The 27,910-nt window shown below is 52.8% G+C and overlaps 1 protein-coding gene across 6 annotated transcripts in view; it reads left to right on the forward strand.

The window, feature by feature from the left end:
• The window catches only part of NRAS (NRAS proto-oncogene, GTPase), a 539,256-nt gene that overhangs the window by 449,492 nt on the left and 61,854 nt on the right, over positions 1-27,910 (forward strand). For all 6 annotated transcript variants that reach the window (XM_078644383.1, XM_078644385.1, XM_078644382.1 and 3 more), the window contains one exon: positions 4,664-4,842. In XM_078644383.1, the coding sequence (XP_078500509.1) occupies positions 4,664-4,842 (179 nt within the window). The remainder of the gene's footprint in view (positions 1-4,663; positions 4,843-27,910) is intronic.

A 27,910-nucleotide genomic window follows, 5' to 3' on the forward strand; every position in this document is an offset into this window, starting at 1 on the left:
CCCCCCCCCCCTCTCCACCAAAAAAATATCCTCGGCCTCCCACTCCCCCCTCAGTTTTTCACAATTATTCTGCTAAATTGTCAATGTGTAAATAAATATTTAAACATTTCAGTTAAGCTCTGTTACCCCTTTTCAGGTTGAGCCTAGGAAAAGCATGCTAGGATGTCCAACCATCTGTAAATTTCACGGACTGCCCTGCCCATAATTTGGGCCCTCTTGTCCTTGTCCTTAAGGGTTTCTTCCACGGACATCTTTTGTCTTTAATTTCAGACATTGGCGTGAGCTGCCCCCTGCAAGCAGCCTGTAACTCTCACTGCACGGGGCCAGCTCAAGCTCCTGCTGTGATCTGGGGCCTGCAGCAGCCCCTCCCTGACCTGGCACAGACTGCTATCAGGCCGATTATCATTCTGTATGTTGGCCTAATTATCTCATACAGAATGATAATGGGCCTCTCTGCCCAGTGGCACCATTTCGGATCTGGTGGATTTTTTCAGTGGGGGAGAGGGGCATGTAAGTTCTGAGAAGCCTTCAGCTATGATCTTTTTCTTCACTTTTTTTGAATATGCAAACGCAGGTGTGTTTATTTATCTATTTATTTATTTTGCACATTTGTTAAGCGCACTGTTACCGGAAAGGTGTCCTGGCGCTGAAAGACCGCTAGAGTGCGTGAGGGAGTGGATTAGTGTGTGAATAGCAAAGTTTTCAGGGCCCTTCTGAAGGGCAGCACTCGCATACGCAACAGATGCAGTGAGTGCAAGGTTCTCTCAACCCAACATGAACTTATTTTGACTTGTGCTTGTGTTGGTTGTCTATTTACTTATGCAATATTGCACGACTTCCTCTGATGTGTATGTAAAACATACCTTTTGTCCTGAATTTTCGTCCTGAATTCCGACCTTCTGTCCTAAAATTTTGTTCAGAATTTTGACCCTTTGTCCTGAATTTTTGCACTCACGGTCCTGAATTTGCACCCATGCCAGTTGGTCACCGTAGCGCATGCACGGCTCTGCGAAGCCTGCTTTAGTAGAGTGAGGCATGCTGTATTAGAGTATGGTAATAGAGTCCTGCCCACTATCCGCCCATATTATTCATTGGCTTGTGTCAGAGTCCTTCGTAAATGCTGGCTTCTGATTTGTTAATGGGCTTATTAGTCCCTCCTAAATACTGCCTTGTCTTTATTTGTAACCTCCCATGAGGACTGGCACTTTTACTTCTGTTGTTACAACGTATGTTTATTTAGTCAGAAGCATGATTTTCTTTAATGAGATTCTGGTCCTGCAGACACTACGTGCAGCACGGCATGCACGCTTTCACTTTAAAAGCAGCCCGAACAATCGCGGCCGCTGCCTAACTATGCTTACATTTACAAGCGTTTGAGCAATTGCCATTATAAATGACAATAGCTCAAACTCTAGCAAACACGTGACTCGTCTGAAGAAAGTGGCATGGGGCTCTTTAAAATAAAAAAGCATCTGTTTGTCAACTTGACAAACAGATGCTTTTGTTTGTAAAAGAGTCCCATACCGAGCTTTCACTTTAATGGCGTCCGCGTCCATTTCTTTAGACACGGCTTGTCTAAAGAGAGTGGCGTGGCCAACATTAATGTGAAATCGCTACCTGGGGCGCTTGTACAAAAATTGCATTTGCAATGCAGTAGGTCTCGCATTTGTGAGAGTTTAAGCTATTGGCATTGTCATTCACAATGCCTATAGCTCAAACTCTCGTAAATGGGAGACCTATTGCATTGCAAATGCTTGTTTAGGTCTTGCTTTGCAGCGAGCATGCGCTGCATAGGAGGGGACCTCATGTAATCAACTCGCTTTTTTGGCCAAAAACGTGCACGCGTTGCATTGCTTTGAATGGCAACACATGCACGTTTGGCTATTCCTTTGCGGGAGCGAGCCTGAAACCATCTGTTAGTAATTAACAAATGGTTCCTGGCCGCTCCCGCAAGGCAAACGGGCGCCAGTCCCCTCCTCTCTCCCCTCCCCCTGCTGCCGCCTCCTCTGCGAGGACGAATAAAATGAGCTTCGTTTCATTCACACGGTATGGGCGTTGTTGGCGATTTTGTCTATTAAATGTCGATTTTATATAAGTCGTTCATGCCTTTTACAACTTTAATCTTGGCAAAATGTGCCGGGCCGTTCGTTTGTTATCAATCTCTAGCTCTTCTCGTGCGTGCTTTCCCCCCCCCCCCCCCTCCCCCCCCCCCTCCACTGACCTGCCGATTAAGGGATCCACGGAGCCTGGGCCTACAGCAGTCTGTGTTGTGCTTGAGAGTGCTAACCTCTCTCTGCGCTCTTCCTTCTCTTCTGCCCTCCCTCTCTGCCACCATGAAGCAGCCCCGACGACACGCAAGGTACCGATGGCTGCTGTCTGCCCCTGCGCGCCTCCTGCCTGCTGCATTAGTTCAGGGTGCTGAGCATGAAGCCGCTTTGTGTGCATTGCCTTGTCACCGCGTCATGCTGCCCGTTGCATTGCGTGGCACCCCATGGGTTAGGTTCTGCCATACTGAGTTAATCCGCCTTTCATGTGACGTGGTGTGCTTGTCTCGGTGCCTGCGGCGTCACTGTTTCGGTGCTAGAGGGCGCTCCAAATCTGCCCTGCAGTGTTTTCCAGGCGTGAGGGGGCTGGACAGGATGTGTGCCTCCTCGTCCTTGAACCCTTTCCACGGGTAGCATGACTGTGCAGGATGGTGGCTGTCCCGTGCGCCATGCACCGAGTGCCCCACCAGGGCCCTGGATGCGCTCTGCAGTATCCCAGCCACGCTGCTCTTTCATGAAGCGGTGTAGACCAGGCGGGCCCATAAATGTGTTGAGTAAGAAATCCCAATATTTAGGACATAGTGGTCGGGCTCTGTTAATCAGTCAGTCCATTCATTCCCAGATTGCATTCATGGCACTTCACGGCTGTACGGAATCCGAATGAATCAATCAATCAGTCGGTGCATTAATTTATGAAATGTCTGTTAACTTGCTGCAAGCATTCCTCTCTGTACACAAACCAAGTGGCAGATAGCGGTGACCTCACTCTGTTTCTATGAGTGGGGTTTACGCAGTGCACGTAGGACGGTCCCCGGGCCACGACCACATGTTTCACTCGGGCACTGCGGGCAGCCTTTTGTGTTCTTCAAAGGATGAAAGAAGTAATAGTACTTACTGTTTCTTTAGCCCGAAGCCCTAAAAAAAGATAAAACCTGACACATTTGAGGTTATTATTTGAAAGAAATGTTGGAGACGAAGAGGCAGTAAATTCTTTTTTTTTAAAGAATTTTGAGCAGAGGCTAGGGATTTCGGTGCTAAACTTCTCAGCATTGGATTGGCAGATATGTAGTCAGCAACCTACTTACGTTTTTCATTATTTTCACATCCCTTCCTGTGTGCAAATGAGCGTTTCTACCTTGTAGACTTTTTTTGTAGGTTTAGGTAATTCAAGCGCAGGAACGCGACCTTTCTCGACCACACACAAACATACGAATTGGGTATTTGGGGCGAGAACTGTGCTGACAGGCGGCTGCAAGCTTATTTGTGTTTTGACTTTTCGTAAATGGTCACAACATACGTAATTCATTGGTTTGTGACAGCTCAGACATGCTATTAATTGTTCATGTGTCAGGGCGAGTGTTGAGTTGTCTTCCCTGCGTCTGAGATTTTTACGCTGATTTATTTGCGGAGAGAACTGCGCTGCTGTATGTCACATCCCCCCTTCCCACTATGCAATCCACGGTCAGGAATGTGCCCTACAGATGCTCTCGCTGACGTAACCCAGTTTGTTGATGTATATATAGGGCGAGTGACAACCACACATTTCCTTTCCAGTACCATTAACTGCAGCTCGGTAATCTGGCGCCCGGGGCCAGTAGAGTTTTCAATATACCCGTTACCACATATTTTGAAGTGCCGTATTCCGGATTTGCTAAACGAGAACACAAAAAAGTTTTAAAATATTGTCTAATTATTTATTTATTTGTAGGTATTTTTTAAAGTCAAAATAGGTTTGCCATTTTTTAGGTCGGACCGACAGCAACTTTTGGAAATAATGGTACATTAAAGACCAATGTTTTAACGCCGCACATTTTAAAGAACTCTGCGTTGTTTAGTTGGTTTATTTCTAGAGCCTGTTTTTCCGTGTCTGTTTCACACAGCGCTTTTGAATGACCATCTTTCTAACTCCCTTTTTATTATTTTTTTTAAGTATTTTTTTCTTTTTCGTCAATATAGGTTTGCTATTTTTTTTTTAGGTCGGACTGACACAGTGCAATGTTAAAACAAGCATTGGCATAGCCAATAGGTCTCGACTTTGGGACCTTAGAAGTATTTAATTACGCAGTACAATACCCTTGTTGCAACATCAACTGTTGCATGGCTAAACACTTATAATGTCCCAAAGGCGAGACCTATAGGCTATGCCAATGCTTTTTTCAACTTAAGTATGTTAGGATTTAAAGTGCATTTATCCAGAATCCCAGAAGTCCAACTGATGTAGAACCCATAGTTCAGTATTTAGATATGAAGACTTCTTGTGTTAGTAAGAACTACTTGATGGTTCTTAACATGCATGCAAAGTTTTCTGTATGCGGTTAAAGTATATATGGCGTGTGTACGAAGTAAGTAATAAGTGAAGAATGACCTAACTCTGCCACTTTTTCTTTCCTTTTTACTAGGATTCCTATAGAAAACAAGTAGTTATCGATGGTGAGACATGCTTGCTGGACATTCTAGATACAGCTGGCCAAGAAGAGTACAGTGCCATGCGAGACCAGTATATGAGGACAGGGGAAGGATTCCTTTGTGTGTTTGCAATCAACAACAGCAAATCATTTGCTGATGTTAACCTTTACAGGTATGGTTAATAGGTGTGGTATTTAGTTAGGACTTTTACACACTTGTGGAACCTGCTTCAAATGTATTCTCTTGTATGCAATGACAGCAAAGCGTATTTTTGTCTGAAAAAGTGGGGTGCCAGAGTAATGGGTACACAGTTGATTTATTATTCTCAAAATAAGGCAAAACACAAAATACAAAGGTACCAAAAGGTTTCTACTTTACTATTTTATCTCTGAATTAAAAATTAGACTGAAATGACGGGGAAAATGCACATAAGCATTACACCACGAGGTAAGGCAAACGTGAGAGGGGATTGGAGATACAGGGGCATATACAGGATATTAGAGCAAAAAGGACACACAACAATGGAGAACATGTGTGAGGGAAAATTTAAACCGAAGGTGTCAAATGGGAGGAACAAAGGTAAAGCTGTTATAGGATACTGAGGGTAAGAGCGATTGTCCTCTTTAATGAGAGAACATAGGGAAGGGAATGCCATAAACCTGTCATCAGATGAGTTTTTGTGTTTGTTTTTTAACAGCTTTTATTTGGACTTGTTCCTTTCCTTCGCTCTGCCGCCACTGAACACGCAATACAAGCTTTCAGCTTGATACACTAGTCTATTCAGGATCCGTTACTTGCCTCAACTTGGTCCTGAATGCTCCTTTTCTAGCTAATACCCTAATACAAATCTCAAGTTAGAAATAACATGTTTTCCATGGTGCCAGTAATATGAAGATACTGCTTGACCATTCCCTTGTGCTGCCAATAAAACTAGTGTGCTGATTTCTACTTGAGGAGTAAGATGCTCTAAAATCTCTTCCCTTTTGGGACAGAGAGACCGTTTGTGGCTCACTTGAAATTCTAGATTCTCATAAAGTACCGCTCTTGCATTCCTCTAGGTTTAGCTAAGCAACATATCTACAAATCTATTGCATACAATCTTTTAGTGCCACAAAATACACTATATCGGTTTCCTTAGCTGCAGCTTAGTCTGGTTCACATCCAGCTCTCCTGGCTGGGCTTCACTTGTGAGCAGTTTCTTGTTTGTTTTGGTGTGCTCATCTAGTGATTGAAGTTGACCTTTTAAGCTTGGCTCTTAAACAGGCTCTTTTGCTAGCCTATTCATAATTCAGCACCCTCTCAAGGCTACCTAATTTGCACACCTTTTTAAAGTAAATTTCACTTAAGGTGAGCATTGGATATACAAATTATTCAGAGTGTATGCAACATCTTATGCAGGTTGTGATTCTCTTGTGGATGTGTCAGAGCCCTTTTCAGAGGGTCACTGGGTACACATGGGCTTTTGTGCCCAACTGTGGTAGTTGAGGCATTTTACTCCTAGGTCCCGGGCCCCGACTTACTATGGATCTTGAGCAAATGCGCCAAGTATCCCTTCGTCACTTGACTCTCAGTGGTAGCTGTAAAGGAGCAGTCAAAGTTTTCCTGGGGGGGGGGGGGGGGGCGTTCTAAGGGAATGTAGGTACAGGTAAGTGATCACCACTCCTAAATCAAAATGCAAACCGTATGAACAATAAATCAATTTCCAGTCAAATACTTGCTTTTATAAGAAAAAAAGTGTTTTATTTCTAACTTTACACATGGAAAGTAATCCATGGCGGCTCCCCCGTAATGGAGCGTCTCCCCACTGCGAGCCAGAAAAAATAAGTTCTATTAAAAGACTTTTATCATTTTATTTTACTGACTGAGCCAATGTCAGTCTAGTGTGGGGCAGGGAGGAGGAGTGGCAGGCACTGTAAGTGCCCATGTCGGTTTGGCCACCCATTTTAGGATGGCCAAACTGACATGCACACTTGGGTATCTCCAACTCGGCTGTATTCCACAGATGGGTGGAGAAACTGTACAGACTCCCTGCGCCTGAGTGAGCATCACACCAGCCCAGTACCAGCACCTGAGACGGTTCTCTTGGGCAGCGCTTCTGGGCTCTCAAGTTTTGGAGCAGCTCCCATTTCGTGAAGACGTGCTAAGTCAGCCTTCCCCCGCAGATGGGGGTAGAGGGTGGGTATGGGAATCCTACCGAGTGGAGCCCAGCGGGGGTTTCGGTGTTATCCAAGGGCAGTTCTCTTGCTGTACGGGCTCAATTTGCAAACGCAGCCTTAGTCTTTTTCTCCGGCAAGGGCCCAAACCTATTTGCAATATAGTTAACAGATGCCCCTACTGTCATATGGGTTTGTCGAGGTACTTGGGCACAGATTCCTCCAGCGTAAACTGGTCTCTGCGATCCTTCTGCAGAGAGCTAAGCACACAGCAGTGCAACTTTTAAAACGGTGACTGAGCCTGTAGGTCTCATTACAATAACGCCGAGTAAAAAGGTCCTGTTAACTACTATTGATCATTACACGGTATGCTACCACCACTGCGCTTGTACTGTCACTGTTTAGCATACAGACCTAGCAGCTGCGTCTTTGCTGTTCAGGAAATTGCAGAGGCAATTGGCTCTGCGCTTTCTCTGATTATCTTCAGATTGATGAGATTCCTTTTAGTGTACATCTTTGGGGCCCTCATTTCTCCTTTAAAAGTCTCCTTTAGGAGTCCTAGCTTCTTGCCTAGGCTGCTACATGTGTCATGAGGAATACCCTGACAAATCATTCCTTTTGGGGTTGAAATGTCGACTAATATTTCTCAATCATTTATTCATTAATGAAATGACCTTTTGTAAAACTGATTTGATGGAATTTTCAGTTCCTCTTTATCCAAATCATATCCTGTTGGTTGAGACCATTTTGTGTTACGCGCAATGAATATATATTGTAATGTGTTGGACAGGCCACATGAAGGGCTCGCTCCCTCCCCGCAGGACAGGGCCCGGGCCACCGTCAGCACCATTGCCCGGCCCAGCCGCCATCTTGGACACGGCACCACGCGGCCGCGCGGCCTCAGCCCGACCCCAACCCTGGGCCTGGCCAGGCCCCGACATCCCGGCACCACCCTCCACCCAGGAGGTGAACGGACCACTTGGCAGGTCAATGGGAGTAAGAAGTGTCGATGGCTCTCCCCCGCCAGGTGCCGAGCACCCCCAGCCTCCTCGGGCGCTGGCTCCACCCCCTGCTGGGTGTCTGGACTCCCTCATCCCAGACCTCCCGACCTCCAAGAGCGAGGGTCCGGACATCAAAGGGCGCCAGACCTATAACTGAGGCCGCCCCAGGACAGGAAGGCAGTTGTATCCTGGAGTCGAGAGACACCGCGACGAACTCATCCTTGACGGACTGCTGGCGCTGCCACAGCCCTGCCTTGTGGACTATTAGCCTGCCTGCTGGCGCTGCCGCGGCCCTCTGCAACCTTCATCCTCGTGGGACCTGCTGGCGCTGCCGCGGCCCTCTGCAACCTTCATCCTCGTGGGACCTGCTGGCGCTGCCGCGGCCCTCTGCAACCTTCATCCTCGTGGGACCTGCTGGCGCTGCCGCAGCCCGTTGTAACCTTCATCCTCGTGGGACCTGCTGGCGCTGCCGCGGCCCGTTGCAACCTGCATTCTCGTGGGACCTGCTGGCGCTGCCGCGGCCCGTTGTAACCTTCATCCTCGTTGGGACCTGCTGGCGCTGCCGCGGCCCGTTGCCACCTACGACCTCTTCGGGACCTGCCGGCGCTGCCGCGGTCTGACCCCTCCGAACACCGAGCTCGAGGATTGTGAGCTATCACCGTTACACCTCCGTACCCGTGGGTACCAAGACTGTCCCGCTACCCCCTTCCCTTACTAGAGACTAGAATTGAGAGGATCATCGTGTCCTAATCGCCTTGTATCGTACCACTCTACTACCAGAAGTGCCTATAAAAGGTGTTACCCTGATCTTTGTGTGGTGTCCATCTGTGGGGGGGAAGTTACCTGTCTGTGCGATCACTGTGCTCGGCCGACCCTCCAGGTCCCCGTCTAACATTGGTGGCTAGCGGCGCGATCCGAACCAACGCGTACCGTACAGACAGTAACTCACCCTACGACTAAAACCACAATGACGACCAAAGAGAGCGGATCGGCGGAGAAGTTCCAGATGGAAAAGCTGGAAGAATACAACCACCGAGAGCTCAAACAATTTTGCATGGACTTAGGCATTGCTACCACCGGGCTAAGCACAAAAGAAGACTTCAAAAACGCCCTAGAGGCCTGGACAGAGACAAATACCGCAACCCCCCGGGACCCCGCAGCCCCGGAAGTCAACACCACCCGGACGGAGGAACGGAGAACAGGCCCTTCCCGTGAAGAGATCCAAGAGCGGGAAAAAAATAGATTACACGAGTTAGACTTGGCACGACTCAGATTAGACGGAGAATTGAAACTGGCGGAACAAAAAATAAACTTAGAACACTTACGGCTCAGAGAAGAGCGAGAGGAAAAACAGAGACAGAGAGACCTCGAAGAAAAAAGACTGGCATACGAGCACGAGTGCAAACTAGCGGAGATAGAAATACGCAAACTGAACAAAAACCTAGGGGTGCCCGAGCAACCGCACTCCCCGGGTCCTACCGAGCAGAAGGTCCACATCCCCAAGGATGTGGTCCGAGAATATCACCGGAACGACGACATACAGCAGTGGTTCAAGGCCTATGAGATTGCCATGACCGCCCACCGGGTCGCTCGAAGTGACTGGGGAGCCGGTCTATGGGGGAGATTCGTCAACGAGGGTCGTGATGCCCTGCTGCAGCTTCCGGACCATCAAATGACGTCCTATGACCACATGAAGGCCGCCCTCCTCAGTCGATATGGGCTTACACCCGAAATGTACCGCCAGAGGTTCCGCAACTGCACCCGGATCCCAGGTACAACGTGGTTGGAATACGTGAACTATTTCAGCCGAGCCTTCGAGGGGTGGATCAAGGGTAACAACGTAACCACTTACGAACAACTCTTCAATCTCATTGTGTGGGAGCACCTCTCCAACAACTGCTTCGTCGAGCTCAGGCAGCACCTCCTCGACAGTAAATTGACTGAACCCCGGCAGCTCGCCACCGAGGCTGACCGGTGGGAGAGCACCCGAGTGGCCCGGAGTGGGCCGAACGAACAGAACCGAACCAACCAAGGTCATCATCGTCCCCGAGGAGGAGGAGGAGGAGGAGGCCCGGGCCGGGGCAGAGACGCCGTCCCGGCCGCGCCCACTAACGCCACCCCGGCCCCAGCAGGCCGGGGAAACCCCCCGATGCGCCCGGGGTTCCGAGCTAACGTGACGTGTCATCGATGCCAGCGAGTCGGCCACTATGCCAGTGACCCGACCTGCCCGAAGAACCAGGTCCCCGGGCCCCGCCAGATGGCGGCCGCCGCCCTGGGAGAAGAACAAGTCTCCGAAGACACGGAGACCTATGAGTCGGAGCAGTTCGAGTGGGAACCCGCCGCCATGACCCTGGCATGCCTGGGAGGAAGAGACATGGTCCCGCGGACTCCCCTGCCCGCCAACACTCGGAAGTACAGCCAATGGGTGAGCATCAATGGGCGCCAGGCCGAGGCCCTGCGTGACACCGGGGCCAGTGTGACGGCCGTCCGTTGTCACCTGGTGACCCCAGAACAAATCCTACCAAACGTACTTTGCCCCGTCCGATCGGCAGATAACTCGGAGAGCCTGTGTCGGATGGCCTGCGTCCCCTTCGAATGGGGAGGAGTGTCCGGCATGCTGAGAGTAACTGTCCGCGACGATGCCCCCGTGGACTGCCTCCTGGGGAACGATCTCGAGAGCTCCCCGTGGGCCGCTGTGGAAAGAAGAGAGCATCTGGGGATGTTGGGTCTCCCGGACTGGGCGTGCGTAACCACCCGGTCCATGGCCACCCGCACCATCCCTAGACCAGAAGAACCAGAATGGGCAGCACCTCCGCCCTTGATCACTCCAAAAGAAGACTTCCTCCAGACCGACCACCCGGACCCCACCACAGAGGGGTCCACACAGCCCCCCGAGCTTCCCGACCTGGCTCAGTGGCGTCAAGAAGGGGGACCCACCCAGGAACAATTCCGGCAGGAGCAAAAGACCGGCCCCTCCCTCGAGGGATTGCGACAGCAAGCGCTCGCCCAGAGCCAAGGAGACACCACCGGGGCCCACTGGGTTTATTGGGACAATGATCTCTTGTACAGCGAGCAGAAAATCGCAGAACTGGGGGCCGGGCGAGTGCTGGTGGTGCCCCTCCACTTCAGAGACTTCCTGTTGAACCTAGCCCATGATGTCCCCCTGGCCGGGCACCTGGGCCAAGACAAGACCTACCACCGCCTGGTGACTCACTTTTTTTGGCCCAAAATGAGAAATGACGTCTCCAACCATTGCCGGTCCTGCCCGACCTGCCAGGCCAGCGGGAAGAGCGGCCGCAAACTCAAGGCACCCCTACAACCATTCCCCGTGGTGACCACCCCGTTCGAAAGGGTGGGAATAGACATTGTGGGGCCCCTGGACCCCCGAACAGCACAGGGGCATCGCTTCATCCTGGTCCTGGTGGACCACGCCACCCGCTATCCTGAGGCGGTCCCCCTTCGTACTATAACAGCCCCAGTAGTGGGTCGAGCCTTGATGGGGATCTTCTCTCGAGTGGGCTTCCCCCGGGAAGTCGTCAGCGACAGGGGTACGAACTTCATTTCAAAGTATATGAAATCCCTCTGGCAGCAGTGCGGAGTCACTTACCGCTTCACCACCCCCTATCACCCCCAGGGGAACGGACTGGTCGAGCGGTTCAACCGCACCCTCAAGGGGATGATCATGGGGCTGGAAGAACCCCTACGCCGCCAGTGGGACGTGCTACTACCGTGCCTCCTCTTCGCCTACCGAGAAGTCCCCCAGAAGTCCCTCGGCTTCAGCCCCTTCGAACTCCTGTACGGACACCCCGTTCGCGGGCCTCTCAGCCTAGTGAAGGAGGAATGGGAAATGGCCCCCCTAAAGACCCCTCCGGACGTCTACAAATACCTCCTGACCCTCCGAAATCAGACCCGGAAATTCAGGGAGATCGCTAAAGCCAATCTGGAGGCCAGTCAAGAGGACATGAAGAAGTGGTACGACCAACATGCCTCCTCCATCGAGTTTGAACCGGGTCAGCAGGTAGGGGTGATGTCCCCCATCGAACCGTGTGCCTTACAAGACAAATGGACGGGGCCCTTCAAGGTGATCGAGCGCAGGAGTCCCGTCACCTATCTCATCGACCTGGAGTCCCCCCGGAACCCCCTCCGGGTCCTCCACGCCAACAGGCTCAAACCCCACTTCATGCGCTCAGAGCTCAGCCTGCTGATGGCGACCGACAGTGGCACAGAAGGAGACTCCGAGCCCCTCCCTGACCTACTGAGGACTCGGGAAAGAGATGGCCCGGTGGACGGGGTCCGACTCTCCGAGGCCCTGACCCCAGAGCAGCGTCAAGATTGCCGGGCCCTCCTGCTGCCGTTTGCAAACCTGTTCTCCCTTGCACCCGGAGTCACCTCCTGGTGCTTGCACGACGTGGACATGGGGGACAGTCCTCCTGTCCGACACCGGGCGTACCGAGTACCGGATCGGGTACGTACATGCATCCAAGAAGAAGTCTCCAAGATGCTCGCCCTCGGGGTCATCGAGCCTTCGGACAGTCCCTGGGCCAGCCCGGTCGTCCTGGTCCCCAAGGCCGCGGCACCGGGCACCACGCCGGAGCTCCGATTCTGCATCGACTATCGGGGGCTGAACGCGATCACCCGAACCGACGCTCACCCTATCCCCCGAGCAGATGAACTAGTCGACCGCATGGGGGCAGCCCGCTACCTAAGCATCTTTGACCTGACAGCGGGCTACTGGCAGATCGGCCTCACCCCCAGGGCCCAAGAACGTTCCGCTTTCTCCACCCCGGACGGGCACTACCATTTCAGAGTGATGCCCTTCGGCATGAAGAACGCTCCAGCCACCTTTCAAAGACTGGTGAACCAGGTATTGGCGGGCCTCGAAGAATTCAGCGCCGCCTACCTGGACGACATCGCGGTATACAGCCGCCACTGGGCAGACCACCTCCACCACCTCAGAGCGGTCCTGCAGGCCCTCCAACAGGCCGGCCTCACCATAAAGGCCAGCAAGTGCCAAATCGGCCAGGGGTCCGTGACCTACCTCGGACACCAAGTGGGGAGCGGTCTGGTGGCCCCCCTCCAACTCAAGGTAGCTGCCATCCAGTCCTGGCAACCCCCCGAAACACAAACAGAGGTCCGAGCCTTCCTGGGGCTCACCGGATACTACCGGCGGTTTGTGAGGGACTATGGCAGCATTGTGGGGCCCCTCACGGAACTCACGTCTAAGAACAACCCAAAACGAGTCAACTGGACTCCCGACTGTCACGCGGCCTTCGAGACGCTGAAGGCCGCCATGTGCACCGCTCCGGTGCTCCAGGCCCCCGACTACAGCCGCGAGTTCATCGTGCAGACCGATGCCTCCGACCATGGTATTGGGGCCGTCCTCTCCCAACTGAACCCCGAAGGAGTGGACCAACCCGTGGCCTTCATCAGCAGACGCCTACTGCCCTGAGAACAGCACTGGAGCACCATTGAGCGAGAGGCCTTCGCAGTGGTATGGGCCCTCAAGAAGCTCCGGCCGTACCTCTTCGGAACCCATTTCCGGGTACAGACAGATCATCGGCCCCTGCAATGGCTCATGCAGATGCGGGGGGAGAACCCCAAACTATTGCGATGGTCCATCTCCCTGCAGGGGATGGACTTCACTGTGGAGCATCGCCCTGGCCAAGATCACGCCAACGCGGATGGCCTGTCCCGCTTTTTCCGCCTCGACGAGGAAAGTCCCCAAGAAGATGGGTGACTCTCCCCGCCTTCAGCTGGGGGGGACGCATGTTGGACAGGCCACATGAAGGGCTCGCTCCCTCCCCGCAGGACAGGGCCCAGGCCACCGTCAGCACCATTGCCCGGCCCAGCCGCCATCTTGGACACGGCACCACGCGGCCGCGCGGCCTCAGCCCGACCCCAACCCTGGGCCTGGCCAGGCCCCGACATCCCGGCACCACCCTCCACCCAGGAGGTGAACGGACCACTTGGCAGGTCAATGGGAGTAAGAAGTGTCGATGGCTCTCCCCCGCCAGGTGCCGAGTACCCCCAGCCTCCTCGGGCGCTGGCTCCACCCCCCTGCTGGGTGTCTGGACTCCCTCATCCCAGACCTCCCGACCTCCAAGAGCGAGGGTCCGGACATCAAAGGGCGCCAGACCTATAACTGAGGCCGCCCCAGGACAGGAAGGCAGTTGTATCCTGGAGTCGAGAGACACCGCGACGAACTCATCCTTGACGGACTGCTGGCGCTGCCACAGCCCTGCCTTGTGGACTATTAGCCTGCCTGCTGGCGCTGCCGCGGCCCTCTGCAACCTTCATCCTCGTGGGACCTGCTGGCGCTGCCGCGGCCCTCTGCAACCTTTATCCTCGTGGGACCTGCTGGCGCTGCCGCGGCCCTCTGCAACCTTCATCCTCGTGGGACCTGCTGGCGCTGCCGCGGCCCGTTGTAACCTTCATCCTCGTGGGACCTGCTGGCGCTGCCGCGGCCCGTTGCAACCTGCATTCTCGTGGGACCTGCTGGCGCTGCCGCGGCCCGTTGTAACCTTCATCCTCGTTGGGACCTGCTGGCGCTGCCGCGGCCCGTTGCCACCTACGACCTCTTCGGGACCTGCCGGCGCTGCCGCGGTCTGACCCCTCCGAACACCGAGCTCGAGGATTGTGAGCTATCACCGTTACACCTCCGTACCCGTGGGTACCAAGACTGTCCCGCTACCCCCTTCCCTTACTAGAGACTAGAATTGAGAGGATCATCGTGTCCTAATCGCCTTGTATCGTACCACTCTACTACCAGAAGTGCCTATAAAAGGTGTTACCCTGATCTTTGCGTGGTGTCCATCTGTGGGGGGGAAGTTACCTGTCTGTGCGATCACTGTGCTCGGCCGACCCTCCAGGTCCCCGTCTAACATAATGTATATGAATATATATATTGCATTTTGTTAACTCAATTTCATTTGCACTGCGCCGTCACATGTAACACCTTACCTTTTTGTTGGAATTGTTATATGATGAATATAAGTAATCGACTCATTAGAATTGACTTTTTCCATATTTGTTATCTAGACCACAGGAGTGTTTTGGTTCAGCTGCCTATTCATTAAATCTTTCTTGAATGATTTCCTTTGGATCATCTGTTGTATTAATAACTCCTAGTGAAGCATCCGTCCAACAAGTCCACAATCCGGAAGATCGATCTATGTTCTGGGGCACATGCTTGATCCGTATTTACCTGTGACATTAATTCAGCATTAGGGATACAGGTAAGAGTACAGGTGGGGAGGGGTACACGTCTTTTACCATGCAGTGGACTTTTCCATCTGAACCGCAGACATTCTTTTCACCTGAATACAAGTGAATCCGATGGAAGACTTGAAACAGACGCAACCCACCACGAGTTTGTTATGAAGTTGGTATAACTCCCTGTGTGTCCTGTAGCCAGCAGCCACAAAAGCCCGAAGGACCTTCCCTGCCTTCCAAACCCAAGACTTTGTCCCCCGTGAGCACCGGATTTATTCACAAACAGACTCTGGCCTCAGCCAAAACCCAGAGTCTGCAGCACTCTGCACCCGACGCCTACGGCCCGAGTTTGAGTGGCCCAATACCACGAGGAGGTCTCCCCGGCGATCCTGACCTGAGATCTGGTGCTCTCTGACCTGTCTCAACTCTTCAAACGATGCCTGCAACGCCTTTCTGGAGGACCCGCAAGATTGCGACTGAAGCTGGTAAGAAGACCTGACGCCTAAAGACACCCCTGCACCCCACGGCCTAAGGTGCCCCAACTGACAGTGTCCCGGCATCCCAACTTAACTCTCCAACCGGTGGTCACCTCCAGAAGATCTTAATTCCCAAGCTTGCAGTCTTTGTTGCAACCGGAGAATCCCTATTGAAAACAACAGGGCACCCAATGCCAAAACAGCACCCTGCACCCAGCTGCCGCTGCAGGTGTCCTTTCGGTGGTAACTCTGATCCCCCTTTTCCCTGAGCCTAACACCAGGAGCTTTGCTTTTACGACCCTGTGGCCTGCTCGTGGGCAGCCACCAACCAGAGGCCCCCATCCCCCATTGGATAGCATTGGGCCTCAGCACTCTGTACCCAACCATCCTAGTTCTGCTGAGGGTGTTTCAAGACTGCATCTCCGACCCTGGGGGAACCCTGGTTCTAACCCCAGAATACCAAATCTCACAAACTTGTACTTTCCTGCAAACCGTTAACTTCATTTTTCTCCATAGGAATACATTGACTGTTTTTTAGGTCTCACTGATCCAGTGTGCATGCACTGTCAGCGAGACATTTAGTAAGCCGCTTTTGGAAGTGCTTCCAAAGCGGTGACCAGCTTACCTGCATGCGCACAGCACTCGCGCGTGCTCCTGCGCACAACTCACGTTTTTCTTTTTTTAAATTATTTTATTTCGCGGCGCGGCCAATGCTTTTTAACAAAAAAAAATTCTTTGCGGCCCGGCTGCGTGGCCAATGCTTCTTTTAGCATGGCAGGCGTCGATTATGAGATCTCCAACGTCACTTCTGCAGGTGAGGTAATAACTTTTTTGCTCTGCGCGTTGGTGTCTCAGACTATCCAGCATTGTTTATTCAGTTGAGCTTGGTTTACACGCCCAGCCAGGCTGTTTGATGTTTAATCAGCTCGGACACACCTTCTCCCAGCCGTCAGAAATGTGCAGTTTAATTCATGACTAATTGGCCCGTTCCTGAGTTGTTTTGTCTTCTCTTCTAAGCAGCAGCCTTCTCTTTTTCTACCGGTTCCACCTAAGGGATGTTGGCTTTCCATGGAAGAGGCTTTTTCCTCCCGGTTCTTTCCAGAGCTGAGATTTTCTTTTTTTTTTTTTTTTTTTTTTTTTTACTTTAAATTCTTTTTTTAGGGCCTGCTACTTTTCTTTCGCAGGGCATGTTGCTTTCTGTTAGGGCTTTTCTTCTTGGGGACAGTGTCTTTGCTTTGGTGGTGGACCTTATGGCTTTTCTTTCTGTGACTCATATTTTGTTTGTTTTTGATACGCATGGACTTTACTTTCTACGGGGGCATGACCATTATTTCTGGAGCCCTTTGCTTTTTAAAAAATCTTTTTCCTGCGATTTTTGCTCTCCTGGGTCAGAAGGTTTTGTTTCCCGGGGTGGGTGACCTTTTCTTTCTGAGCCCCAGGCTCCCCTAAACCCTCGCCTGGGTTTTAAAAAAAAATTTATCAAGCTCTGAAATTCTTGTTTGTTTTTGACCCGGAGTGGTATCCTTAGGGCCAGTGTCTTATTTCAAGGGGACCCGAGGTTTGTGTGTTTTTTTTATCGATTCCTGCTTGCTACCCTTGGTTTCTCCTAGCAGGCAAGTGACTCCAGTTCGGGCCTACTGCTTTCTGTTGCTTTGTTTTGTTTGTGATAGCACTCGGATGTCCTGTCTCTACAAGTTTCCACCATGAAAGAGAGCACGTTATTAACCGGAACCGCCATCCCTCTTTTAAAGCATCTCCAACACATTTCTAATTTAACAAAAAAGATGTCTGAAGGTGTACTAAGTGAAGTGGGAGTAGATCTAGGCAGTTGTATTTCTTTTGCATTTGGGGGTCTTGCTTTTTTCTGGTTTTCTTTAGAAGCCCAAGATTGAAGATCTAAGAATGCCAGGGAAAATATCCTAGCAGGTTGAGCTGGCAGGCTTTACAATTTCTATTTTGATTCCTCATCCTTTGCAAATACATGCTACTTCCGGTGGTTTACTGGACTGACAGACAGTCTCCCATATCTGTCAGACTTAAAGGGTTAGGTCTTGTGCATTTATAAAATAAGTTTGATCCGAATAGGTCAATATAAATGGAACAAAACTTTTCCATGAATTTTCACATTGCTCCCACTCTATATCTTTGAGGCTAAATGGGGAGCCCTGATTATACTTTCCACACGTTTTGCATATACCATTATTTTTGAATGGTAATTATTTCAGTGTGTCATACATTCTAGTGCAATTGTTACCAAACATTTTAGAACCACAACCCACTTTTTAGAACGACAAACTTTCGCGACCCACCTGACTGCAATTGACATGAGGAAGGAGGATTATTTAATGTCACCACAGCATCATGTGGTAGCTCACTGTTATTTACAGACAGGACATTTAGTGGCCGCTAACTGTGCACAAACAGTTTTACTGATAAAACTATATAGTGCACAAATAATGTGTGGAAATTGGATGCCTGTGAATATTTGTCATTTGTGCATCACCAAGTACAGTGGTTTTATTTGTTTTGTTCGTATTAAAATCTGTTTCCAGCATGCTTCAAAATTTGAAAAAAACTCATTTAGTTTTTGCTTTCCTAACTGCTGAATGAATATACTTTATTTTTGGTTATGCAAGCAAAGACATAAACATTCCCCCCCAATTGTGGCATCATACAGAACTGTTGCATACAGTACGACAACCTCATTAAGGCACATTAGGAACCAAATCGCCGCTGATCATCAGTTGGGCTTGTAAAAGCGTCCTTACAGTACGATCCTTTCGTGGCAACTGTGAGTTTAAGGCAGCGGCGAGCGCACCGAGACAGTTCAAGACCAATCAACCCCATTTCCCTCCCCCTCCCCGTCAGTCCACGATCCCTCCGAGGTGAACAGTTCTGAGCTATTCCCCTCAGAGTCACTCAAGGTCAAACCAGCTGTGCACATCACTCTCCATGCCAACAGGTCTCCCTGCAACTTCTCGTCTCTACGTGTACATTGCATATGAGTCTCTTCCGCCAACGACCACTCCCGGACATCCCCCAGCCATGCAGAAAACTCAGGGGCCCTCCGGCCCATCCAGGTAATGCCACCCTGCGCCGTGCCAGTACCAACATAAGCTGTAATAGTTTATAGGGGACCTTCCTCCTCCGAGGCACCAGTGCTAGCAAGCAGTGGAGCGGTGTCCAGGTTATGCTAAGGCCAGTAGCGGCGGCTATCCGTCCCACCACCTCCGTCCAAAAGTCCCGCACCACGGCGCACTCCCAGTCCAAGTGGAGAAACCCCGCTCCCGCAGCACCGCACCTAGGGCAAGTGTCCTCCCTGTCTGGCGCAATGCGCTGTAGAGCTACCGGTGTCAAGTATGTGCGATGCATAAAATTGAAGTGTGTAAGCTTAAACCGTGTGTTACAAGAGACCTTACGTGTGAGACCCCCTACACGCCTACGCTGCCCGGCATTCAGTGTCTCCCCCAGGCCGTCTCCCAGGCACTCCACGCGGGCTGGGCAGGTGGCTCCGAGTCCTGACGGAGGGCGGAGTAAAGCAAGGAAATCAACCTGCGACCTCTACCACAGGTGAGGATGATGTTCAAGGTGTAAGAGGTCTTAGGCGCCTCTGGACATTGGGGCCACATCTCTTTCACCACCTCCTGCAGGCCAAGGTAATGTAAATATTGTGCACCCCCTAGGGCAAAGGCCTCCACAGCCTCCTCGTAGGAGACCAACTAATTGCCCGGATACAGGTCCGCCATGGTATCGCAGCCTCCCGCCCTCCACTCTCGAAAAGACATATGCTCCTCCGTGGCTACAATAGGCGCCAGTATCCAGACTGACAACTCCCTGTGGAAGGGGGCCCGCCGCAGAACCCGCTCCACACATCTCTGCCAGAGTACAGCCGCATGCTGCACCACACAAGGAAGAGTCGCGTCCGCTCCTCTCCCCTTCATCAATGCCACTTGTAGCGTCTGTCCGGTGGCTCTCCCGGCCAGCAGCTGCATCTCCCACCCCTCCGCATCCGCTAACCACCTCGCTGCTGGCGACAATTGTGTTGCATAATAGTATAAATCAAACCTCTGAGCATCCAGACCACCTTCCTCCCAGCTCCGGACCAGGGTGTGTAACGCCACCCGGCTGCGACGGCCTGCCCAAAGCAGCGAAGTCAATAAGGTGTTAAGGGTGCCCAACATTCGCGGTGGGATAGGGCAGAGTGAATTTTGAAGGACATAAAGTGTCCTGGGAAGCATCACCATTTTTGCAACAGCGAGCCGACCCATAAGAGAGCGGTAACGTATTCCAGAAAGTTATCGAACTCTGCAGGGAGGTAAGTATCCGGCCCATGTTCCGTTCCAGCAGCTGCGAGTCTGTCCGGGCCACCTGAATACCCAGATACCGAAAAGCCTCCTGTTCCCATCGCAGTCCAAGGTCTGGAGCGCCCGTCGTCAGGCCATCCCCATATCCCGCCAGCGGGAAGATCAAGGATTTGGCACGATTAATCCGCAAACCCGATGCCTCTCAAGCGGTCGAGGTGCTGCAGCCACACGGGTAGCGATTCATCCGGCGCGCTCAGGTAAAAAAGAGCATCATCCGCGTGCAGGGAGACCACATTACACGTGTCCCCCACCAGGATTCCCCATTGTGCCATCCTGACAGCCAATGGCTCTATTGCCAGTGCAAAGAGGAGCGGCGAGAGGGGACACCCTGCCGCGTCCCCCGCCCGAGCCGCCATTCCGCGGAACGCCCCGCGCCCAACCTCACTCTGGCGCAGGGAGCCGTGTACAACAGTCGAACCCAGCGACAAAAATTGGGCCCCATTCCCACCGCCTTTAGGACCTCCAGGGGGTAACCCCAGTCAAAACGCTTTGGCAATATCAATCGACACGACTACCAGTTTGTCATCCCGATCGCGAACCTCATGTAGGATGTGCGTCAGCCGTCGCAAATTCATGGCCGTGTTGCGCCCTGGTATAAATCCGCACTGATCCGAATGTATCAGGTGCGTCATTTGCGGTGCTAAGCGGTTCGCTAATAGTTTAGTCAGGATCTTGACGTCCGTGTTAATCATCGTAATGGGTCTGTATGCCGCCGGGTCGCATTTGTCGCCCCCTGGTTTCAGAATCATGCAGATCACGCCTTGATTCATGGTGGGCGGTAGAACACCTTTCTCAAACGCCTCGAGGAACACCCGCAACAAGCCTGGGGTAACAGTATCAATGAAGGTCTGATAAAATTCCGGGGGAAACCCGTCACTCCCTGGAGCCTTGGCCCTCGGGAGTCCAGCTACGGCAACCCGCACCTCCCCCATCGTCATTGCTGCGTCCAACTCCGCCGCTGCTTCCCGAGAGAGGGTCCGCAGGGTTACATCTTGCAAGTACGGCAGGTACGAGTCTGCTGAGACTGTATGGTTGGCCGTATACACAGTTCGCAAGTGGGACTGTAAAACCCGGAGTAAGGCCTCCTCAGAGTGCACCACTCGGCCGGTTGCATCGCGCAGCGCGACAATCCTCTCCGGGGCAGATTCCCTCCGCAATATCCAGGCCAGCATCCCCTTCCCTATGAAGCCGCTGTCTGTATTGGCCCAAGGTGTACTTATCGAGCCGGTCCAGGATATCATGCATCCCGGCTCGGGCCACCCGCTCCGCCTCCTGTTGCGCCTCATCTGGGTCCCGCACTGTTTGCTGGTGCAATAGGGCATCCTCAGCATCCCGCAGCTCCCGGAGAAGCTGCTTTCTGGCCCCATAAGTGAGGCCCATACACTGACCCCTTATAACCGCCTTTAGGGCATCCCACTTAGTGGAGTAGGGCATGGACCCCCCCTGCCAGTTCAACTCCAGGTAGCTATCAAGTGCACTCTGAACCGATTCCCTCACAACCGGGTCCTGCAACAGATCCCCCGGCATCCGCCAGGTCCGAGGGCGGGCCGGCCGTCCCTCCCATGTCACCGCACACGCCACCGGGGAGTGGTCCAACAAGAATCTAGCCTGATGCGTGATTGCCAACTCGATGGTAGCATCGGTATTTGCAACTAGGATCCTATCCAGCCTGCTATGTGTGTTGTGTGTTGGGGAGAAACATGTATAGAGCTTCAGGGCCAGGTGTCGCTGGCGCCACAGATCCACTACCCCCAGGTTCCTCATCACTGCGCCTAGCTGTTTAGTCATGCGCGGTTTCATGCCCTCTCGGGGGGGATGACGGTCCAACACTGGATCCAGTACGCAGTTAAAATCCCCCAACCAAAATAGAGGGGCCTCTAAGTCCGGGACCACTACCTCCTGCAGTGCTAGGAAGAAACCAGGGTCGTCCACGTTAGGGGCATAAGAATTCAAGACCTCCCATCCAATTTCGCCCTCAAAAGCAAATATCTACCCTGGACATCTGCCTCCATGTATTGGAGAGCAAAGGGGACCCCGGGCGCCACACAAATAAGTACCCCCCTAGTATATGAGGAAAAGGAAGAATGGAACAATTGGCCCCGCCACTTTCTCCCCAATTTACGTGCACCTTCGTCCTCCAAGTGGGTCTCCTGAAGGCATGCAATGGAGACATTGTGTCTGCGGAGGAAGGAAAGGACCCTATGCCTCTTAGCACACGTGCTAAGCCCCCCCACACTCCACGTCAAAAACGTATAATACTTACTTATAAACTTAAAAGCAAAAGAAAATCCCCTCCCCCAACTACCCACCCAATCAACCCCCCACCCGACTGCCCAGCAGGACCCACCCACAACTCCCCACCCCAGCGCCAGCTCCACAATAAGCAACACTCATCCAGATCGGTCCTCCCAACTAGACACCCCAGTCCCCTCTCCGACTCATACCACAACCCCACCCACTCCCCCGAACCCCCTTACTGTCCGGCAAGTGTCCAGCCTCATGATTAGCGTCCAAGAGCGGTATGGGGCTCAGCTCCACCATGCGAGAGTCAGCCTGTGTCGAGCCCAGTTGCCCCGGCCGTCTCCGGGACTGTTGCACCCGTAAGGTCGTCCCCCTCTTCAGTAGGCAGGAGGGTGTCCGGCACCAGGATTTGTCCCGGGGAACCTGGTTGAGACGCACCCCGGGCCAGGGGCAACTCCGGCAAATCCATGCGGAGGGAACCATCCTCTCCTACAGTGACCCGATCGCCCTCCGCGCTGCCATCCGTGCGGGATCCCTGTCGCCTTCTCCGGCTACGCCGCCTCCGTGGTCTGGTCCCCCACTTGCTCCGGTCCCTTGCCCGTTCCTCGGGGGGCAGGTCATCTCCTTGAATCTCGAGTCACTCCCATACTTCCGCAGGATTTTCGAAGAAGTGGGCTTTCCCCTGAGAGAGGACCTTAAGCTTTGCCGGGTAGAGCAGCATGTATTGGAGCTTCATCTCCCGAAGCTTTTGCTTGACTGCCAGGAAGGACTTGCGTTGTTCCTGGACCAACTGCGTATAGTCCGGATAAATGGAGATCTTTGAATTCTCGATCATGAGGTCTTTAGACTCCCGTGCAGCTTTCAGGATGCAGTCTCTATCCCGGTAATTTAGGATCTTAGCAATGAGTGCTCTCGGTGGGGCTCCATGCCTGGGAGGGGGAACCTGCGCCCTCTCGATCACAAAAACGTCCGACAGGCCCGTAAGACAGAGCACCGTACGAATCCAATGTTCCAGAAAACGTTCCGGGTTACCCGCCTCTGCTCTTTCCGGGACGCCCAGCACCCGTACGTTACTGCGACGCGCCCTCCCTTCCGTGTCTTCGGCCCTCCATTCTAGAGCCTCCGCCGTGGCCGACAACTGCGAAACCGTTTTCTTGAGGGACGCGACCTCCCCCTGCAGCTGGGCGATATTACTTTCCGTGACTTTGTTGGCCACCTTGCGCAGGTCCGTCCGCAGGAGGTTCACATCAATGGAGACCGTTTCTATCTGCCTCTCCAGCGCCGAGTGCGACCCCTGTATGGCCTTCAGCAATTCCGCACACGACGGCTCCCCCGTGTCCGGTCCCCCCTCCTCCTGTCCGGACTGACGCGTGAGCCTCTGCGATGGAAGTCTCTGCGTGGTATATTGGGTGATAGTATTGGGCTGAGAGGCCCGAGGCGTTCTATCCTTCCGCATCATGGGTCTCAACAGCAGCACCACAGGGGTCCACCTCTCCGGCTAGTCCAGCACAACCGCGCGTCCAGGCGCTACTCCCAGGCCCTGTGTCAGCCCTTACAGTAGCCGGCCGCAGGGCTCGGGGACCGTTCGTCTGGCCGCCTTCCAGGCAGAGCTGCACCACCGCTCACGTGAGGGCAGGAAGCCCAACCCGATACCCAGCAGCCGGGCAGGCCAAGGCCCACAGGAACCTGCTCCAAGGATATCCACTCCGATCCGGGCCGGTCGCAACTCCGTCGCCCACGTCCAGCTCCTCCCCCGCCGGCAAGACCCCGGTGGTCAAGGGGTCACTCAGCAGGGGACAGCCCCTCACACTCTGGCGTCCGTTCAATGGGTTGCCGGACCGATAGACCAGTGGAGGGCCTGCGCACTCACCACGCCCTCACCTGTCCCACTCCAGCGCGTCACAGGATGTATCCTCCGGCCGGGGGCTCCCTCGAGACCCCCCAGGAGAAGCGTGGCCCGGCCCGGCCGCAATGCAGTCCAGAAACCGTGTCCCCAAAGGCTGGCACGTCCTGGTAGGGAGATCCCTCAGGCACCACTCCACCATTCAGGGCAAGCGCAAGTCCCAGGCCCCGGAGTCAGTCACTCACTGCGGGATTCAGCTACTAGTCATCAGCCCCACTCTGGGCTCAGCTCCGCCTCTGGTGCGGCACCGCGTTGTGGCTCTCTCACCCGCTGGGGGGGGTCCCGATGGCAGTGGACCCCCCAGGACCGATCCCCGGCCTTGATTTCTCGCGGTCCGCCTCTCGGAGGCCAGCCCCTCCCCCCGCCGCCGATGTACTGGTGGCCAGGAACACAGGGGGGCCCTCCGTCCTCAGATCCACGGCTCGCTCAAGTCCCGGTGGCACAGGGACCCCACCGGCGCCCCAGGAGGGCCAGGAAATCAGCCCACGGACAGCGCGCACTCCCGGACCAGGCCTCGATCCCCGGCCTCAATTAGCGCCAGATCCGGCGCGACAGCTCCAGGTCAATGGCGGCCTCTGATCGTCCTCCTCCTACCACGTAATGGCCGCAAATAGAGCTCCACACCTTCCGGTGTCGCTGGGCAGTGGAACAAGCGCCGAGGTGGGCAGGCAGGATCACATCAACAGGATTTTTGCGGCGGCCGGCAGGGAGCCGAAGGAGCTCACGTCCTGTCGGCCATGCTGCTTGGCCACGCCCCCCCTGAATGAATATAGTTAATCTACATTTAGTTGTGTGTTGCAAAAAATCCTTCCTGTACTTCAGCAAGATTGTCGCATAATTCACGTTAAAAACTCCTCTCGCTTTGCAGTGGTAGAAGGAAAAGTAAACGCCAATCCCATAAACTGAAATTTGGCAGAAGACAAGTAGCCTGTCTCTAGACCTCTGTCTTTAAAGCACCAAACGTGAGAGAGAGAGAGCAACACAGAATTTAAAGGCATCTTTGTATATTGCTCATATTTTTGTGACCTACCAAAAATCGCTCCCGAACCACCTGTGGGTGTTTACCCACAGTTTCGGAAACTCTGTTCTAGTGCAGGTACGACCACACATTCTAGCATCATGTTTCCCTGAGAGAGCTGCCTGCCATTCAATTATAGCGCCACTGTTCTCCGTTTTTGTGACAGCACTGTCGGTGAAATTAATGTTTTCCTCAGAGTGAAGCGAGATTGGAGATTTTAATCCAAATAGGTGGGTCAGATAAGCCATGCCTTCCACGGAATATCCCAGTGAAGCCCCGTCTATGTGAATCCCTACGATCTGCAGGCACCAGGGTCACTCCTCACTCCATGGGGACCTCTCGGGTGGGCGTTCGGCGGGGAGACCATTTCTCACGGATAAGTGTAAACCGTACCTCTCTGCATGTTCTTAAGGCCTGAACTGTTACTTTACATGTTTCTTTAATATACCTTGTAGATTATGTTCATGTCTCTTGATCTCTTCATTCTGTTATCTGAAGCTCTACTATACCTGCTGGTCTGGTTGGCGCTATAAAAGTACACACATGTTTTCCGACTGAGCTGTCGAGGGACACTGCAGACAGCCGCCTCGTACTGTTTATACTTTACTCGTCCTTGAAAATTGTTTAATGTGTGGAGTTGGTTTGTATGGAACATTGAAAAACTGCCTAGGTACTAAACGTGAATTACTTACCTTTTGTCTAGGAGATGTCTCGGTGTGATATCTAGGCATATCACACTGGTTAGCAAAAGTAATCTAAAAAGTAATCCAAAAAGTAACGTACATAGTAATCTATAAAGTAACTGTAAAGTAATTCTGAAATATTAACTAACCTGTAATTCAACCAACTGCATTTGAACCTGTATTCAACTCTTCAGGATTGTTAACTCTGTTAGCCAGGGAGTGGATGGATAAATTTGCCAGCAAAGAGCCATCCACCCTAGATTCAGAGTGTGGCACATCCCTAGACCAAGATCTCCAATTTTGGGCGGTACGTTAGTAGGTTCTACTGGAGATGATTTTCCCAGGTCTACTTTAACCTCTACATGAGTTTCCCGATTAGCCTCCAACTTCCCTGCTGCGTTTAAGCTAGTCTCTTTTTATAGGAAAAAAGGAGGTGATGGTGTTAAAACCTTTCAAAGTGTTTATTTGTATTAGGTTGTTCCTTAAAGGATTAGCTTTAGTTTTTTTGCACGCTCTTCTATATTATAATCTTCCACAGAGCAATTTCTTTGCAGTCATATCTTAGTCTTATAGATTCTCCTGCGAGTAGGCGCTAGTGTAATCCTTAAGGGGGATGAGGGATAGAGGATAAAGGTTGTCTGGGAAAGGTGGGGGTGATAAAGAGTCTGCCCCCACTAGCTCTCCCACTGACTCACTGTGCCGCCACCAATCCTCTATTGTCCCTGCTCCTCTTGCCTGATAAGCAGTTTCAGCTCCTTCGTCCCCCCCCCCCCCCCCCCAGCACCCCTCCAAAACCTGTACGTCTGTTGGTCCATCAGTAGGCAGGACAATAGGCTCCCCAGGTGCGATAATACTGGGACTGTAGTGGAACAGCAAGCGTGCCCAGCACACATGCTGGACAGGCTAGAGTAGATAAATGGGGTCAGACTCCACACACAGCCATTGCCAACTCTTACTTCATCATCTACTCATCCTCAGCATTATTGCTTAGTGCAACCCCCTGTTGCAACACCTCCTGTGAGGCAGATGAGTGGGGCACATCAGGTGGGCTGCAGCCTGCACCCAAACCTAGCCGGGTCGCCGTTGTGGGACACCCGGGTCTCGCTCTCAGCGGGAGCCACCTACGGCTCCTGCACTTAAAACTGCAAGGAAGGATGCAAGGAGGGAGGGGGCTGGCCAGTGGCTGATTGCCCCGGAATGGGGATTGATGCTCTCGGTGAGCGGGGCACAGACCAGCCGACCCAGGTCTCAAAACTAGTATGGCCTGGCTATACTTATTACCCCCGGGGGGGATTAGCCTGGTGGATGCAGCGCATGCAGCTCCAACCACTCTGCACCGCATACTTGCTGGCCCCCGTCCTGTTGTCACTCTTGCTGCACCACTCTGTACAAACAACACTGAAAGCCTGATTTTGCTGGGACTAGCCAACCGGGGATGAGGGCCAGATGCAAAAGGCAGAGGAGCAGCTACAGGTTGTAACAGGTTGTAAACGTTTGTAATAGTCTTTCTCCTCAGCAGACCCCTCTGTGCACGCCTTCCGAAACATGCAAGCGGCCTCAGCAATTCCGGTGGTCACTGCCTTCCGACCCACGGATCGATTTCCCGGTATTTCGGTATCGCGCACACTCAGTCCTGCGATCACTCGTACAGCGGGACAGGACCCCAGTCCGCCTGGCAGACTTGGGGGCGCAAGACTCGACTTGGCTCCGCACTACTCCGTTCTCCTTCCTCCTCCCACTGAAACTAGCATCTGACTACGGGAGGCAAGATGGCGGTCGCTTGAGACCGCGGTGCGCACTGACCAGTGCTAGTTTAGAAAGAAATGCGGAGTTGATGGGGCAACTGAAAGAAACTTGCTAGAAAATATGTATTAAAAAAAAAAAAAAAACAATGGAATGCGAGGCTTCTGCAAACTTTAGAGCGGCTGTGAGAAGTCAAGTGCTGACGCTTGGGTCTCTGATTGGCCTCTCCATTATTCGATAGTTTTGCACTCGTAACAACAACTACAGGAGCTCCTGCCTGACCTACCTCGTAGGAGCACGGGAGCAGAGTGGTGCTCCGATCCACAGTGAAAGCAGCAACGAAGGCAGCATGGCTCCGAAGAACGCTGCGGTTGCGGCGGCGGCCGCGAAGGCAAAGGCGAGAGCGGCGAGAGTGGCTGCGCGGGACACGGCAGACCCGGCCGGAC

Source organism: Lissotriton helveticus, chromosome 5_1 (genome assembly GCF_964261635.1).
Source record: "Lissotriton helveticus chromosome 5_1, aLisHel1.1, whole genome shotgun sequence".
Lineage (NCBI taxonomy): Eukaryota > Metazoa > Chordata > Amphibia > Caudata > Salamandridae > Lissotriton > Lissotriton helveticus.